This window comes from Ochotona curzoniae, unplaced genomic scaffold (assembly GCF_017591425.1).
Source record: "Ochotona curzoniae isolate NIBS_2020 unplaced genomic scaffold, NIBS_Ocur_1.0 contig_43, whole genome shotgun sequence".
NCBI classification, from domain to species: Eukaryota; Metazoa; Chordata; class Mammalia; order Lagomorpha; family Ochotonidae; genus Ochotona; species Ochotona curzoniae.
The window spans coordinates 38,448,257-38,465,711 of NW_024466218.1; the positions used below are offsets into that span (position 1 = coordinate 38,448,257).

A 17,455-nucleotide genomic window follows, 5' to 3' on the forward strand; every position below is an offset into this window, starting at 1 on the left:
GCGCCCCGCGCCGCCCCCGCCCCCACCGGCCCGCGCCCAACGCCCCGCCGCGGCCCGCGGGCCATGGAAGCCGCCGAGGCCGGCGCGGCTGGAGCGGCGACCCCCGCGCGTGCGGGCGCCTGTCCCCCGTGAGCCCGGCGCGCCCCGCCGCGGCCCCGCCGCTCCGCCCGCCTCCCCGCCCCGGCCGGCCGGGCGCGCCCCCGCCGCAGCACCCGCGCGTGCGCGCGCCCGCCGCAGAGCCGCGCCGAGTGAGGGGTGGTCGGCCGACGATGCCGCGGGGCCGCCCCCCGAAGCCCAGGGACGGCGCGGCGCGCGGCGACTCCGGTAAGCCCGCGGCCCGGGCCTCCGCGCCGCCCAGTGCCCGGATGGCGGCCGGATGGCGCCCGGATGGCGCGGGGGGCGCCGGGAGCGGCGGCCGGGCGGAATGATACGGGCGGCGCCGCGGCCCCTCCGCGCGCTGGGCCTACTTTCCTGGGCCGCGGCTCGCTCGCGCCCGCCCCTGCGCCCGCCCCGCGCGGGGGTGGGGGCCGGGGCCGGGGTCGGGGGTCGGGCGGGGGCCGGGGCCGGGGCCGGGGGCCTGGCCGGGCGGGACCGGGCGGGCGGCGGGGCGCCCCAGCCCCCGCAGGCCCCCAGGCCCCCAGGCCGCGCCGGCGCGCACAGTGAGGCGGCCCTGCCCCGCGCCGCGCCGCCAGAGGGCGCCGTGCGGTGCACACAGTAGGTGCCGCGTGGCCTCGGCGGGTCGGGCTCCGCGCACGCCCGCGGTGCGTGGCCCCGGTGCCCGCAGTGTGCCGCTCCGGTACCGGGAGGCAGCAGGGGAGCCCGGGGCCCCGTCCCCGGCTCACCACGGGCTCTGGGAGGAGGCTGGCTCTGCTGCGCCCTAAGACGCAGCTGCTTCTGCCCAGGTGAGCGGGCCTCGCCCGGGCGTCCCTCACCTGGCCACCGTCCACCTGCAGGGCCGTTTCGTATGGGAAGGAGGCGGCCACGCCCGGTTACAGCCCTCGGGAGCGCCCCGGCCCCTCTGTGACAGGGCCAAGGCCCTTCGGAGGCGGTGCGGTGCAGTTAGCGTCTGCAAGGCTGACTTCCTGTGCGTGTGTTGGATTTAAGTCCCACCTGTGGCCGTCTTGGCAGGGCCAAGGCCAAGTGCAGCCCACGGGCTCCGTGTCCCCGCTCTGCTCTGGGGGACCCTCGTCGCTCCTGGGGCCAGCTGGGTCTCCTTGCACAGAGCGGCGCCACCTGCTCTTGGCTCGGGGCCTCAGCCAGGTCGTCTACAAGGCCTCCTGCTAGTCCCGTAGGGCTCTGTGCCTCCCTGGGCTTCTTGGAAGGCCTTCTTCAAACCAGAGCCCGTCCGCTCCTCGGGGCCACTTCTCAGCAGGTGGGCGGTGGCTCTGGCAGCTACTGCAGGTGCCTGGGAGCCTCAGCGACGGCTGGGAGGGCCCCCTCCGCCTCTTCCTGTGCAGGAGGTCTTGGGGGCCCAGCCGGTCTCCCTGTCTGCCAGCTGTAACAGTAGCAAGGATCTGTATACAGAAGCCCCTGGCAGTGTTTTTGTGTTAACATGTAGTAGAGTTTGCAAAGAGCATTACTTATTGGAAGATGGGGAGCAGATAGAGCTTCTATCTGCCGATTCACTCCCCAAGTGGTTGCAGAACACGCGGCCCGGGCCAGGCTGAAGCAAGGAATTGTACGGGTCTCCCACGAGGGTGCAGGGGCCCAGGCCCGTGGCCCACGCTCTGCTGCCTTCTCAGGAGCCTTGCCAGGGAGCTGGCGTGGGAGGTGGGCTCGTGGCACGGGCCGGCCGGCTCTGCCCTGTACTGGCCCCCATGCCCTCAGCTCTTAATGATGTCTCTCCTGGGAATTGATTTCACCTGGTGGCCCCACTGTGGCCTGCCCTGAAAACCCTGTGAGGCCTGCAGGCGTCTGCAGAGGAGAGGGGCGTGTGAGGTGGCCCGCTGTGGGTTGGGCTGCGGGTCCCTGTGCCCAGATGCGCGTTGCATTTGCCCTGGCGAGCAGGAAGGCAGCTGTGCCAGGCGCTGGGAGAGCAGGCCTTCACAGGGCAGCGCCCGTCCCGCGTGCATCCTGAGGTGCTCCCCAGGGCAAGCTCTTTCCTCACTCTGCCTCAGTAGGTGCAGGGGCTTCCGCTTTCTCTTTGCCCTGCTGCCGGTTTGCTGTGTCTAAGAATCGCCCAAGTCATTGGTGTGTCTTTCAGAATTGCAGAAGTTGCCTTCGGGGCCTCAGGGCTCCTGGGGAGAACCTCCCCTCTCCCCAAGAGGGGCAGTCACCCCTTTTCTCATCTGAGGCTTGGCAGGGCTGCTCAGTTTGACCAATCTTGCAAAGGGAACAGAACAAAGTTTGGGGTCTCCTTCCTTAGGTACTCATCGGGTTTGCACTGTTGGTTTTCCCCGTTTTATTTTCTGTTGTTCCTCCTGGCTTCTTGATGTGGCCTGCTCATTTTCAGCCTTATCTCTCCGACACGTGTGTCTGAGGCTACATGCACAGCACGGCTGCCGTGTGCACTGCGTGGCAGGCATCCTGCCCCCGGGCCGGTGGGGTTGGGGTGCTGCTTCACTCTGCCCCCCATGCATCTGGACAGGATTCCCTTTTATCTTCATTAGGCTTGAGGAATGAGGTTTTTTTGTTTGTGTTGTTGTTTGTTTGGTTTTTTTTAACAACGTATTTATTTATTTATTTGAAAAGCAGTTACAGAGAGGAGAGACAGAGCTCTTCCGTCCTTTGCTTTACCCCTCAGAAGTTTCCTCTGGATCCCCCAAATGGGAGAGAGGCCCCAAACACTTGGCCATTCAGGCTGTTTCCCAGGACATTAGCAGGGAGCTGGGTCAGAGCGGAGCAGCCGGGACCCCCACCAGGACCCGCGTGGGGTGCTGGCACTGCGCCCGTGCGGCTCAGGGCAGTCCTGGTCGTCCTTGTAATTCCCCGTTCTCAGCTGGGGCTCTTCCGGGACAGTCGGGTCGTTGCTACGGTGATTGGCCGGGTGGGCGTGTGCCTGAGGGGACTGGCCATCTGGGGCTCACCGGGGCTTGGCTCCCATCTGCTGAGGCTCTCGGATGGTGCTCTCTGGTACCTTCTGCAGGAGGATGACTGTCCCCTCCTCGTGGCCCGTCCTCCTGTTGGACCTTTGTCGTGAACTGGCATGTTTACCTTAGGCGGGGCCTTCGCCCTGTGCTCCACGGCTCTGCCACGACCTGGCCTGTGCCCGGGCCTTCTGCCCCTGTTGGAAGCTGTTTCTCTTGGAAGTGGCACATAGTTGGCTTCTTTCTTCTTCTGTAAGGGTTGTCTGGTAGCCTTTTAGTTGACGTGTTGAGTTTTGTGTTTGATTCTTCTGTTGCTCAGGCGAGTTTTTAAAACGTGGCTTCTGTCCCTCTCCGTGTGCGTTCTGTGGTGACGTGGTCACATGTGAGGGGAGTGGGCCTTGGCCTGTCGGCCATCCCACTCCTTATGTATTGTGGAGTGTGTCGTCATTGTACTTAAGACTTGGGGTTTTTCATTGTGAGCCCCCCGAGAAGCGTGTCCTGGCACTAGCATGTGCAGTGTTCTGCACTGACCCTCCCAAGATGGCTCCTTCTGGAAGCCCTGTGCCCCGGGCAGGCGCTCCCAGGCCCAGCTCTAGTCCCTGGCCCCCAGAACCCCCTTTTTGTATGTGGCTTCGTCCGGCCTGGCTACCTCCTCTCTGGAGCGTGCGGGGGCTGTCTGCATGGTGCCTGTCCCTGCGGCCTGTCCCTGCGGCCTGTCTGCATGGTGCCTGTCTCTGCGGCTTTCTGCATGGTGCCTGTCCCTGTGGCTTTCTGCATGGTGACTCGGTCAGTGCTTGGTTCCTCTCTGTAGTGGAATGCGCAACCGCCGAGGTGCTGTCTGTCTCTCTGCTTGAATGTTTCTTTGGAATGGACACGTAGACGGTGCCACGTTGGGAACATGGACGCGTCTGCTGGACCTCTCTGCAGCCCTGAGTGACTGTTTGAGCGGAGTCGTGGGTCGGATGGAGACTGGCTCTTAGAGCTGCCAACGAGGCCCAGGGGGCCATGCTGTTTGCCGTGCCCACCTGCCATGTGCTGCCGTCCCGAGAAGTGTGCTGCCTCACAGTCCTCATTGCTCTGTGTGGCTGAGGGCCTCCCACAGAGCCCCCTTGCTTTTAGGGGACAATTTCCATTGCTGGGCGTCTTGGCTGCCCGTCGGCAGCTTGCGGACCCTGTGTGCTGCCCGCCGGGACAGAAGCCGAGAGCTTCCCATCTGTCATTGCGATTGGGCCTGAGGGCTTCCACCAGCTTAGCAAGAGCAGCTTGTCTGCCAAGTTCACCTGTGTGAAGGTGCTGCAGCTCTTGGGAACAGAAGCCTCAGGCTGACCTTCCATGTGCTGATGTGGCAGGGACAGACCCTGGGCAGTCCCCGCCAGCTGCGCCTTCTTCCTGTCCACCCGGTGCTCACCGTGCACGGGCCAGCCTCGGTGGGGACATCCCCTTGGTCCGTGGCCTCTGGTCTGGCTGAGCAGCTGTTTGGCCCAGGGTCGGCCGGGCTGGCTAGTGGCAGGGGTCAGCTCGCCAGAGCACGGATGGCCTTGGTACCACAGCTGGACAAGACGGGGAGTTTCCTGGTCGGTGCCCGCGGTCCTGGCCTTCCGTCCAGTAGCTTTGTACCCTCTGGGCCTCTTGCTGCCCTTTGGCCTCTGGGGGCATCCGGGCGGCTGGGGAAGCTGTCACTGGTTTTGGTGGATGTTCCCTGGTGGTGAACGGCAGAGAGCATCTTTCCCTGCGTCCGCCATCTGCGCCTGTGGAGGAGTGTCCCTTCCGTCTGCCCGTGGTGTGGCTCAGCTGTGTCTGGAGTTGGAAGACAGTTGCTGTGTCAGGTGGTGGCTGTGCAGAGATGTGTACTCCCAGCTTAGCGTTTTTCCTTGACATACACGAGGGTTTAGTTCTGGTGGAGCCCAATCTCCATGTTCCTGCTTGGTTCCCTGCAGCACTGAGCCCACAGCCATGGGGCTGTTCCCGCAGGAGGGCTTTTATGTTCGGCTTCCCGGAGCGAAGTCTGCCCTCCCACGTTGGTGTGCGGTGGGCCGTGTGTCCCGGGACCCCTTGCGGAGGAGCGTGCCCTCTGCACCATGTGGTCTTGGATTCACATGTCAGTTGACAGTCAGGCATTGTGCCTTATCCTGGTCCCCTCAGGCCGTGCCACACTGTTGCCCAGACCACTGTACTGCACGTCGGGACACGCCCCCTGTGCGACTTAAAACCACCTTACAGACTGGTGGTGGCACTTTGGAAGTGCTGCCCACACATCACTGGGCGAGGCTGGCTCGTGAGCGTGGGCTTCCCTGCAGGAGTGCCTGGTGGGGCCTGCACATCACTGGGTGAGGCTCGTGGGCGCGGGCTGCCCTGCAGGAGTGCCTGGTGGGGTCTTTAGATGCTGCTGAGTGCTCGGTGGACGTGAGAGCGCTGTGTGAGGTGGACAGAGCTCGAGGTCTTTTCCCGTGGACTTGGCAGTGATGGGGGAGGAGGCGGGAGGTTAGACTTAGATGGTGTTCGGATCCCAGCTGCAGTGGACCACTCCCAGGGACTCAGGCTGCTGCTAGGGCAGGAGGTGCCTGCTGCTTCTGAAAAGGGCAGGTTCAGGTGCTTTGGGCTTGTCCTGTGGTGTTCCTAGAAGGAGATGCTCCAAGCTGTGCTCAAGGCCCACTCCGAGCACTGGGTTTTCCGAGTGACGTCAGAGAAAAGAGTGCAGTCCCACTGGCGCTCCAGGAGCCCCCTGGACAGGAGTGGGCACACCCAAGGAGGCTGCCTGTCGCCTTGGGCAGTGTGAGCTGCAGGCTGTGGGGGAGCTGTGTGGATGGGCTGTGGGGCCCTCAGATGGCAGGGCAGGGCGGTGTGGACAGGCAGGACGGTATGGACAGGCAGGGCCGTGTGGATGGGCCGCGGGGCCCTCGGATGGCAGGGCGGTGTGGACAGGCAGGGCCGTGTGGATGGGCCGCGGGGCCCTCGGATGGCAGGGCGGTGTGGACAGGCAGGGCGGTGTGGATGGGCCGCGGGGGCCCTCGGACGCTGGCTGTATGGCCTTGTGTGCCAGCCCTGTGAAGGCTTGGGAGACCAGTGTGTTGGGGGAAGGGCTCTGGCCGCTGTGGGAGGGGCAGCAGCAAACAGGTCAGCCGGAAGCAGAAGGAATTAAAAAGTAACAGGGAAAGAGTGCAGGGGGCAGGAAGAGAGCCTGGCGTGCCGGCGTGGGGCTGGCGCCAGGAGGAGCGCGGCGGCAGGACACTCAGCTGCGTTACAGAACATAGAGCCCAGGAGGCGTTTGGGGGCGAGCACGGTCGCTTGGAAACAGGCTGACATAGTCTCCTTTGGGTGTTGAAGGTCCTAGGTGGGGACTTAGGAATGGCCAATATGTCAGGCGTGTGCAGCTGCCGCCTGCAGCACTGTGGGCGTGGCTGGACGCGGGGAGGTGCTTGCGGAGGAGAAGGCCTGCCCACGGTCTGCACACGCCCAGAAGCAGGCCTGGGCCGCGCAGACCCGGCTGCCTAGCCAGTTGAGCTGGGCCTGCTCTGGGGAAGGGAGGCGTAGGGGCGCCTGGAGTCCCAGCCCTGACACGGGGAGGTCGGTCACGGGCGGGCGTTGAGCAGCAGCTGTGAGCGCTGGAGCTGGCCGCGCCCCACCAGCGTTGGTGGGCTCCTGTCCCTGGGCTGTCAGGCAGCTTTCCGTGTGCTTCATGACTCAGATGGGGTTCACTGTCTTGGGGTGATAGATGGCTGCTTGCTGTTTCAAATCCATTCTTCCGGAGGGTTCCATTGGCCCCGAATCTGTCTCTGAGGCAGGCAGAGCTGCTCGGATCCTGCACCATCCCTGCGCCGTTCTTGTCTGGTTCTGCCCGTGGGCTGCAATGCTGGCCGGCACATAGTGTGGGTCTTGGCTGCAAGTGGTGGTCGTGTGTGTGTGTAAATGCCTGTTCTGACTGTATGTGAGAGAGAGGATGCCTGTTCTGAGTGTGTGCTTGTGTGTGAGAATGCCTATGCTGGCCTGTGTGTGTGTACGTGAACTCCTGTGCTGGGGTGTGTGTATGTGTGTGCATGCCTGTGCTGGCCTCTGTGTGTGTGTGTGAACATGAATGCCTGACCTGGCCTCTGTGTGTGTGTGTGTGTGTGTGTGTGTGTGTGTGTGTACGTGAACTCCTGTGCTGGGGTGTGTGTGTGTGTGTGCACGCCTGGCCTTGATACCTCCTGGTCCTGAAGAAGAGGCTTGGGGCGGAAGGCCTCCTAGCTGTGCAAGAGGGAAAGTCAGAGTTGCTTTGGTTTTTATTTTTTAAATAATCTCCTCCTTTGTAAGAAGAAGGATTTGTTCACCTGAAAGGCAGTGTGATAGAGCCAAGTGTTCCATCCACCTTGGGGTCCCCCCGAGGCCTCGTCGGCGCTGAGCCCGAGCTGCCTCATCTGCTGCCGCATCACAAGGGCTGCTGGGGTCGCAGGCGGTCAGCCACGCGCTGTGTGATGTCAGCGCCCGGGCTCTAACGTCCGGCTCAGTGCAAAACCGCAGCATCTGCTCTAGTCACACGTGGGTTAGGATAACTGCTCAGCTGGCTTTGGAGCCAGGTTAATATTGAATCATTGCTGCTTGGTTGAGGGAGTTTTTGAGAAAGTACTTTATTATACTTGGAGAAGAACTCTGCTTAAGATGAGAGGCTTCTGGAAATGTCTTAAGTTGTAAGTACAACAACGCCATTTTCCAATTTTAAATGTATAGTTCCTTGTCTCCTGGCTTTTATCTGCTGCTTGCAGCTCATTAAATCCCTCCTCAGTCAGTCAGCACAGAGGCTCAGAGCCTTGCTTCACTCTGTCCTCCAAGATCTGTTGCAGAAACACTTGAACTGCGGCCTTGAGGCGCAGGTGCTGCTCCTTCTGGGAGCTGCCAGCAGCTCGGCCGCCTGCAGGCGCTGTGGCTTTGTGGGGGGGCTCCGCTGCTGCACTCGGCACCAGGCTGGGGAGGGGTGGTCGCGGCTCTGCCTGCTCTGCTCCCAAGCCGCCCCCATCCGGGTGTCTGACCCAGCTACCCGTGGTTTGAATGTGACCCTGCGATTTGTTATGTAACCATACAACGGGTGTGTTTGACCTCGACCTTGGGCCTGGTTGCCGACTTAGCCAGTTGTGGTGGAGCAGGACGCTTGCCCTGGTGAGATCTGAGCGTGTTAAGGCACGCTGGTGTTCCGTGTAGCTGGCCTTCTCTGGAAACACTTGGGGGCCGGGGGCAGTTTCTGGCCATGAGGTCTGACCAGAGTGTTGCATCTCCCCATCTTGACAAGCTGTGGGAGGCACCTCAGGAGCTGGTCAGGTGTGAGATAGATTGGATTATTGTACTGTCTTTGAAAGGCTTTTATATTTCTCCTAGGGTTCAAGGTTGCTGAATGGTTTATGAATTTGTGTGTTATGAATGGCTTTTCCAAGTGACTAGATGAAGGTTCTGTTTTGTAATGAACCAAGCCTGAGAAAGATCTGCACAGGTTGAAAACTCACCATGGCTTGTGTGTGCAGGCAAGCTGATGTGCCTGTGTGTGTGGAGGTGTGCCTGTATGCAGGAGTGCCTGCGTGTGTGCAGGTGTGCCTGTGTGTGTGTGCCAGTGTGCCTGTGTGTGCAGGTGTTCCTGTGTGTGTGCAGGAGTGCCTGCGTGTGTGCAGGTGTGCCTGTGTGTGCCAGTGTGCCTGTGTGTGCAGGTGTGCCTGTGTGTGTGCGCCAGTGTGCCTGTGTGTGCCGGTGTGCCTGTGTGCCTGTGTGTGCAGGTGTGCCTGTGTGTGTGCCAGTGTGCCTGTGTGTGCCGGTGTGCCTGTGTGTGCCAGTGTGCCTGTGTGTGCAGGTGTTCCTGTGTGTGTGTGCAGGTGTTCCTGCGTGTGTGCACAGGTGTGGCTGTGTGTGCAGGTGTATGAGCTAATGGAGGTGTGTGTGTGCATGTATATGTGTGAACACGTGTATGAGTGTGTGCATGTGTGTGCATGTGGTGTGGGGCTGTGGGCCTACACAGGCGTGGGTTTGATGTGTACCTGAGCTGTGTGTCTGCATGCAGGGCAGTGTGCTTGCTTGCGCAGGCGTGGATGGCTTCAAGCCTTAGGAAACCTGCTTCTGCTTTTTGAGCATCCCACCAGCAAGGACTTCAGCTCTCTTCTCCCAAGTCCCCATCCTCTGACCATCTCTCAGTTCTAACCTGAGAATATGTCCGTTTTTAAAAACCGGTGTATTATTAACTTCCTGTAACATTTGGCTTCTAAGTGTTAAGCAGATGCTTTGGTTTAGGGCTCGGAATAACGACTGGTGTTTGTTGTCTATACCTGTGCGGTTTTGTAGATGCCGTTTTCACCTTGAATGCAGAGAGCGCTAACTATGACGACCCAGTCCCAAACTTGCACACGTGTGAGATCTGTCTACAGACTTTCCCCAGAGAGTCCCAGTTCCAGCGCCACATGCGGGGGCACGAGCCGCATGACAAGGTACGTACCGTCGCAGGGGAGCCCGGCTGTGCCCTCGCGTCCGAGTCCTGCTCCCAGGCGGCCGTGGTGTGTGTCACGCTGGAGAAGGCACGGGGCACTTTCTGCCTGCTTGTGAGTGCATGTGCTAAGGGAATCTGCTTCCTTGCCAGAGTGTGGCATGGGTGTGCTGTGAGGTGGCTTTCTCCAGCGGGGAGCTTTGCCCTGAAGTGGTCTGGCCTGTGCGGTGGTGGCTGTGTGCAGATGTGGCCAGCAGGGTGCAGCAGGACTGTAAACAGATGTTTGAGCCCTTGCAGGGTCCTTGGGACCTCACTCCAGTGTCTTACCGGGATGGTTCGCCTGATGGACAGGAGGTGGCAGTTGAAATGGATGGCTGGCATTTGCCTGACTTGCCTGCATGTTCTAGCTCTAAGTGCGCAGTGCCAGGACCCAGCCATGGGCGGCGACCTCCCATCCTGGGAATCCCCAGATTTCCACGTGCCCACTGGCTGCTGGCAGGCTCACTCTGGGAAGATCCCTGCCAGTCCAAGATAAGCACTCTGCTTAAATCTAGGAAAGTGTCTCATGAGTTTTGTTGCTAGAGGTGGTTTGGTCTATACACGTGAGTGGGTCAGAAGTCGGACCAGGAGTGTCCTGAGTGAGCTGCTGTTGACCGCTGAGTTGGCCACCACCACAACAGCTAAGGTGCCAGCCAGTCTGCGCCTGGCACTCGGCCGGCCCCCGCTGGGCTCTGCTGTGGCCGCGGCCAGCGTGGCCTTGTAGCCCAGGGGGCAGCAGGTGTTTGGGGAGAGGTTCTGTGTGTGCCGCCGGGCTGTGCTTCGCCAGCGATTGTTGGACACACGTGTGTGGGACGGTTTACCTCAGGGCTTCTTCACTTTTCTCTCCAAATAGCCACATCGCTGTGACCAGTGTCCCCAAACATTCAATGTTGAATTCAACCTGACACTGCACAAATGCACCCACAGTGGGGACGACCCCGCCTGCCCTGTGTGTAACAAGAAGTTCTCCAGAGTGGCTAGTCTCAAGGCGCACATGCTGCTGCACGAGAAGGACGAGGTACCGTGACCGTTCCCTGTGCTCTGTCGTGGCGTGCCGCCTGGGCTCCGCGGGCTGGGAGCCGTCCGCCAGCATGGGATGCCTGGGCTCCGCGGGCTGGGAGCCATCCGCCAGCGTCGGGTGCCTCGCATACACGTTGCAGGGACCCCGTTACCACGTAGCTCGGTTTGCCCCCACTGATCTCTAGTTTTCCAGTACGTTTTACTTTGTGGCTCTGTCAGTAGCTCAGCGTGGAGGCATTTTCAGGATAGTGTGCTGGAAGGTCCGTGTGTGTCCTCAGGTGGCAGGCCTCCCGTGTCCCAGCATAGCCTCTGCTCCCCTGCTGCTGTGCCTGCGAGCTGACTCGAGTGCTCGGGCCCCTGCGGCCGTGGGGTGACCCTGGGGAGGCCTGTGCAGCCCTGGCTCTTGTGGCCATCTGGGGGCAAATGGAAGACCTCCTTATCTCTCATCCTCCCTGTCAGTCTGCCTTTCAGATAAATAATAAATACATACTTTAAAATAAAAAACATCCAGGTAGCAGAGGCTGCTCCTGTTTCTACCTCTCCTTTAAAACGCCTCTTCAAAATTTATTTTCTGTATTAGAAGGAAGTAGACAGAGAAAGATCTCACATCTGGTGGTTGACTCCTCAAAGGTTCATGACAGCCAGGACAGCCAGGACAGCCAGGACAGCCAGGACAGCCAGGACAGCCAGGAGGGAGCCACGCGCTCGGCCCAGGGCTCCATGTGGGTAACAGTGCTGCAGCTGCTGGAGGTGTAACCCACTGTCTTCCAAGATGTGTGTTAGCAGGAAGCTAGGATTGAGAGCAGAACCAGGCGTGGGACTGGGATAATGCACCCTGCAGGCGGCCTGTGTGGCGTCTTGATTGTTACCCCAGAGGCCACCCCTCCACACCCCCTGTTCACCCAGAAGGGAGCCTTTGCAGGATTCCACAGTGGCTCCCCCCATGGTGATGGGGGAACCCTCCCTCGGTTTGTGGGAAGTGGGGGCAGAGAAGGCATGGGAGGCCATAGCATGGTGCTGGGCAGCGTGGGAATGCAGGCACTGCTGTGGGGTGGGAGTGGCTGTTGGCTGCACCATGCCCAGCCTTCCTGCTTCCCATACCAGATGCTTCTTATAAAGAAGACAGGAGAAGGGGGAGGAGGAGTGAAAGCCACCTCTGGTTCCAAGGTGATCGCTGATCATGTTTGGCATGTTTTCTTGTGCAACAGAAAAGCATATACAGTCTTCCCATTGCACAGATAACACTAAAGCCCAGGGTCGGGTCGTGTTTTCTGGGTAGGTTGCATCCTCTTTTTTGAGTGCCTTTATTTTTGTTGTTAAGTCATGTCGTTTGTGTGTGTATACACATGTGTACTTTGGAAGGAGGTAGAGTCAAGACTCAGCAGGAGGTGCCTGCACTGGAGGCAAAGTGTAAGGGCCGTCACTGCCCAGGCTGCAGTGAGGCTGGCCGGTGAGACGGGGCTCCAGGCCTGGGATTCGGGTCGGCGGGAGGAGGGCAGCGGGAGCCCATCCGTGTGTAGGGACTTGTCACCACTGGCTGTGAAGCGCCACCCCAGACCCATGAACAAGACCTGTCCATGTGTTAGTCACGGAACTTTTTCTTTGAATGTGTACATAGCCAACAGCCTCTGTAATCACCCCGTTTGGAGAAAGTGCATGGATTCTTTCTGACCTTTTGTCGATCCTTGCCTTCCGTGTTCACTTTACAAACTTCCCATGATTGTTACTAATCTGCTTTTCCTCTCTTATTAAGTCTGAGTGCCTTCCTCTACCCAGAAGTTGTTGCTTTATGAAAGTGCTTAGTACTTTTCTTTCTTGTTCAACCTTGAAATTGTTCCTATATTGTCCATCTTAGACATGATAATTCAAGCACATTTGTACTTCTTGAACATTTCGTTAGGGTAGATTCTTGCAGTTGTGTTAGCAGGTGAGGCTTCCTCACGTGTTTGCAGGGTGCCACCTTGGGTCCCAGGAGATGCGTGTCGCTGCGCACCGGAGCTCTGGAGCCACGTGGCTCTTCAGACGTGACTGCACTTTTCGGGATAGTGCGCTTGCGGGAAGTGGCAGAGCTCGCCTGGTTCGCTGTGACTGCTGGTGTGCGGGCACCCGGTCCCCAGGGCAGCCTCTGCCAGCATGCCGAGCTGCCCAGGCTGCCAGCAGGGTTTTCAGTGTCCTCCACGGTGACCCCTCAGTGAAGCCAACCCGTGGTGCCTGCTGCCTTCTCTCTTCAGAACACTAGGGGTCGCCAGGCCAGCTCCTCTGATGAACAGGTGCTGTGGTGCTTAAGGGGGTGCCCTCCTAGAGCTGTGAGGAGCACTTTGCACCCCAAAGCGAAGGGACTGGCCCGGAAGTCAGGAGTGTTGAGGCTGGGGACACCTGTGCTATCACTGGGTCGTTCATCTCTGGAGATGGAATTGTTGGGACAGAATGTACGAATTTACAACTTTAATGTTTGTTATTGAATTGTTCTCCAGAGTTCATGTGCTTGTCCTGCAGTCAGTGGGTGGTGGCAGGGAGTGCCCAGGCCTCATTTGCAGTATGCTCTGTTGTAAAACTCGTCTTCCAATTTGAGTAGTCAGTTGATATGTTTTTGCTGTTTTACATTTGTTTGACTGAAACTCACATCTTTCTCTGTTTTTTTTTTTACTTATTAATGTTTTTCTGTCTTATTTTCTTTGTTCTTTCCTAAGACAGATTTATTTGTTTGAAAGGTATGGTTATTCTGGATTCAGGGAGGGTGGAAACAGAGAATTTTCTGTCTGCTGATTCACTCCCCAGATGACCAGAGCAGGCAAGCTTAGGCAAGGCCGGAGCTGCGGGCTGGGCAGTCCTGGAGCTGTCTTCCGCTGCTCCCAGGGTGTTAGCATGAAGCCGAGTCTGGAGCCCCGGCACTGACATCTGGACAGGAGGCCACCGCTCCCCCTCCGTCTGTGCGTGTAGAGGGGCGGAGGGGCAGGGCTCCCACGTCTGCTCTGCACGCGCCTGCAGTGGTCAGGACTGGGCCAAGAGGCTTTCCTGTGAGACTAAGCCTCTCAAATGCACGCAGATGTTCAGTCTGCTCATTCGTAACTTATGATTCTTGTGACTTGGTTAGAATTACTTCCTGCTTCTAAAATTAGGTAAGAAGTCTCCCGTACCTAGTGCGGAGCCCGATATCCAGCTTTAGAATCATAAGGTACTGTAGTGTCTGTGTGTCTCTGGTCCCTCCTGGAAGGGCCCTTCCCTGCAGGACCCGGATGCCCCTGTTACACCCAGCTTCCCAGGGTCGCTCCTGATGCAGGGCCTGGCCTCCCCTGGAGCACCCAGCTTCCCAGGGTCGCTCCTGATGCAGGGCCTGGCCTCCCCTGGAGCACCCAGCTTCCCAGGGTCGCTCCTGATGCAGGGCCTAGCTTCCCTTGGAGCACCCAGCTTCCCAGGTACTGCCCCCTTGCATACCTCCTCAGTGCCTCCATGCTTGAGTTCTTGGCTGCTCACCTCCAGTCACACAGCATTCAGGACTGGCCTGAAGAAGGTGTTCCTGCTTACCTGTCTTTCTCTTTGTCCAGGTTGCCTCTGCTCAGCCTTGGACTCCCTTTCTAGGCTTGAAAGCCCCTGCCCCTGTGCTGATCAGGTTACTGGGGCCCCAGGGGGAGTCTGGGTGCAGTAGGTTTGCAGGCTGGGTGTTCAATGTTTGTCAAGGTTTGGGGATGAACTGCAGAAGGTCCCCACAGTCCATCTGTGCTTTGATGCGTTGTCTTGGTCACAATTTGCAAAAGTCCATTCCTCTTCTCTGGCATTTTACCCATGAACTTCAGAATTCCGTGTAGCTTTTTAGGAAGTGTTTTGTTTGTTTTGATTGTGTTACATTTGATTGTCTTGGAGAGGAGTCTGGTGTGCGAGTCTTTGGGAGCTTTGTGCTCAAGCCTCACCTGGTAATATTTGTTACTGCATGTTTGCACACCAATTCAGTGTGCTTTCAAGTGGGTTGAGGTTGGTCCTGGCGTCACCAGGGGTCTCCCAGTGGCTGTCCCTTGTTAGCAGGAAGGAATGCTTTTGTATCTGAACTTTCCTGATGCCCTTCCTACCAGATCCTCTTGGGTGTTCCGGGTGCACAGCTCAGCCACAGACGGTAACTGGGGATCCGTGTGGTGTCCCATGTTCAGGCGGCCCCTTGACGTCAGCCTTCATTGTCCGCATCCATAGTGAGGGCGCACTCCTCAATTCTATCAGGAAACATTTCTAACTTCAGAATTTCAAAAATATTTGTACAGCTTATTTTAAAATGATTTATTTTTAACTTTATTTATCTGTAACTCTGTCAGAGTTACAGAGCAAGAGGGAGAGACAGAGAGAGATTGTCTGTATATTGGTTCATTCCTCAAATGGCTACAATAGCGGGGGCTGGGCCAGTCAAGCCAGAAGCCAGGCGCTCTCCTCGGAGTGCAGGGAGGGCCTGGGTGGTACTGACCTTTCCCATGGAACCTGGCCTCGGGCGGGACTGAGGTCCTCCTGCCTTGGTTTCCTCTATGACAGGAGTGCGTTGCTCTGTCTTCAGACACATGGGGTGACCTGGGAGCCAGAGCCAGACATGTGTGGGGGGCTCTTCTATAACTGGGGAGCAGAGCCACTTGGGGCAGCAAGCGGGGATTGGCCAGGGCATAGTTTCCTTGTGCTGGCCGTGGAGTGAAAGCTGGGGTTTCCTGCCCTGCTGGTGGGTTTTCAGCTTGGATTGTGGGTGACGTAGGCTGGGGAGGGGCCCATGAGTTAGAAGGAAGGATGGAACAGCCCTGCTATCAGGCCGGGAGGAGCTGGAGGGCCCCGAGACGGCTTGGGTCGTCTTCCTGCTCTGAATGATTGGGGTGCTCCCGGTGCTGTGTGCGGCCCAGCCCTCTGCAGGGGTGTCCATGCTGGCCTGCTTTCTGCTCTCAGGTGGCTGTGGGGCACCTCAGCTCCCAGGCTGGCTTGCCCGGATGTGCCTGGTAGTCATTTCCAGAAGCCTGCAGCTTCCTCATGGCATTTTCAGGATTTTCTCTTCATTATGTTTTCTCCTTCCCAGATTTTGTGTGAGTTCCCTTCTGGATCATTCTCTGAATGGAGCTCACAGTGCTGTTCACGTCCCTGCTTGGGGCCCTCTTTTTGCTGCCGTGTGCGGGGGACAGTGTGCCATGCCAGGCCCTCAGTCTCAGTGTGTGTGGGCTGTGGTTGAGTGTGTGTGCTCACATCTGTGCCATCTGTGAGTGACAGAATAGCTGTCAGTGGCTGTTCTTGGCTGCTCTGCTGAGATGAACAGCCTGAAGCCCACAGTGGCCGCCAGTCCGCTGGAGCCACTCTGGAGCCAGAGCGGTAAGTGGTTTGTAAACATGCGCCTAGGACTGGGTACCTTCCAGGGCTGTCAGGCAGCCCGCTCGTACTCCCAGACCCCCCCTGCCTCCCTCTTGCTCATGACAGATGGCCAGTGGTGTCCCCAGGCCTGTGGCTGTGAGGGCAGGGTGGGCTCTCTGGCACAGTGCCAGGCTCTTCCTGAACCAAGTCTTGTCTGAGGTCCACAGAGGCCAGCAGCTTCCAGAATCTTTGGGTAGGTCCTGGCATGGTGAAAGACTGCAGAGAAGGGGGAAGTGGCCTGGGGGCACTTTGCCCTCACACTCTGTTGGCATTGGAGAGGTGAGCTCGTCTCGGACGGGGTGGAGATGGAGGTGGAAGAAAACGCTGGGCCTTTCCCACGGTGCTTTCTCCTGGTGGGGCTGGACCTGAGGATTGCTTCTGCTGCCCAGGAAGAGGCCCTTCCTGCAATGTAACTTGCTCAAGGCCCCAGGATTGCCACGGTGTGCGTGAGCCTGGGTGTGCCCGCAGCCCAGGCAGGTGCATCCTGGCTCCCCGTGGGCAGAAAGAGCTTTCCCAGGGGTGACATCTTGGCTTGGCCTGAGGGCTGGGGGCGGACTGCATTCTGTTTCCAGGTTGCAAGGTGTCTGTGCTTTGTTAACCCGTGGTCACATGGCAATGAAGTAAGGACTCGGCAGTCGGGAAGGGCCGGAGCAGCGGGCACAGGGGCTGTGAGGGTTGGTCCTGGCCTGTCGTTTTCCGAGGAGAGCTGTGTCGGGAGTGGTTGGTGATCTTCCAAATCCACATTCAAAACACGTTCTGGACGGCGGGGGTCATAGGCTCACCTCTGTTGGTTGTTTATTTTGAAGAAGTGCTGCACATTTTGGTACCTCCATTTTTTCCTTTTGTGAGTTTCCTAGAAGAAAGTTCCTGTGTCAGCGGGCTGTACACAATCAAGGGGTTCATGGTTTCCTCAGATGATGACAAGGCAACAGCTCCCGTTCCCCATGCCTGAAGTTGCATACGGACTGCATGCACCATGTGCTGTGGCTGGGAGGCTGGCACACACACTGTGGTCAGCAAGTGTCGCTGGGAGAACGTCCAAGGGGCCAGGACTCTGTGGTGTGCAGACAGCAGGCCATGTCCGCTGTGGGCACTGCAGGGGACCCTGCTGGGTGAGCTGACCGCAGCCTGTGGGGGTCACTCACTGCATCTGACGGACGTAGCTATGGAGCACTGGGTGTGTGTTGTTTGCTCTTGACTTGGGCCTCGGGATTCAGCTTTGTGGCATCGGGAAGACAGAGGCTGCTGGTCCCCGTGTTGCAGGGCAGGTGATGGGGCAGGACAGGTGTGTACCAGCGTCAGTTACTGCCATGGAATTTGAGTGACGTTAACCTTCCAGGAGCCATGTGAAGAACAGCAAAACACAGGAGGAGAACCAAACAAGGAGAGGCGTTTTAGCAATATAAGTTGATTATTAAAAAATATCCAAAGTGTTACGGCGGCATGTATGGAAGGTTCTCTGGGATTCTGTGTTGTCTCTTTTGGCCCTGTGCTCGTGGCTGCCAGTGGCCACCACACTCAGCCTGACTTGTCCTCACACCTGGGCAGAGGTGTAACCCACTCCATTGCAAAACTG

At 58.7% G+C, this 17,455-nt stretch overlaps 1 protein-coding gene across 3 annotated transcripts in view; it reads left to right on the top strand.

Annotated features, from left to right (window-relative positions):
- The first annotated feature begins 269 nt into the window (after positions 1-269).
- Positions 270-17,455, top strand: part of ZNF236 (zinc finger protein 236) — a 78,255-nt gene continuing 61,069 nt past the window's right edge. For all 3 annotated transcript variants that reach the window (XM_040985140.1, XM_040985139.1, XM_040985141.1), the window contains exons 1-3: positions 270-324; positions 9,321-9,463; positions 10,352-10,516. In XM_040985140.1, the coding sequence (XP_040841074.1) occupies positions 270-324; positions 9,321-9,463; positions 10,352-10,516 (363 nt within the window). The remainder of the gene's footprint in view (positions 325-9,320; positions 9,464-10,351; positions 10,517-17,455) is intronic.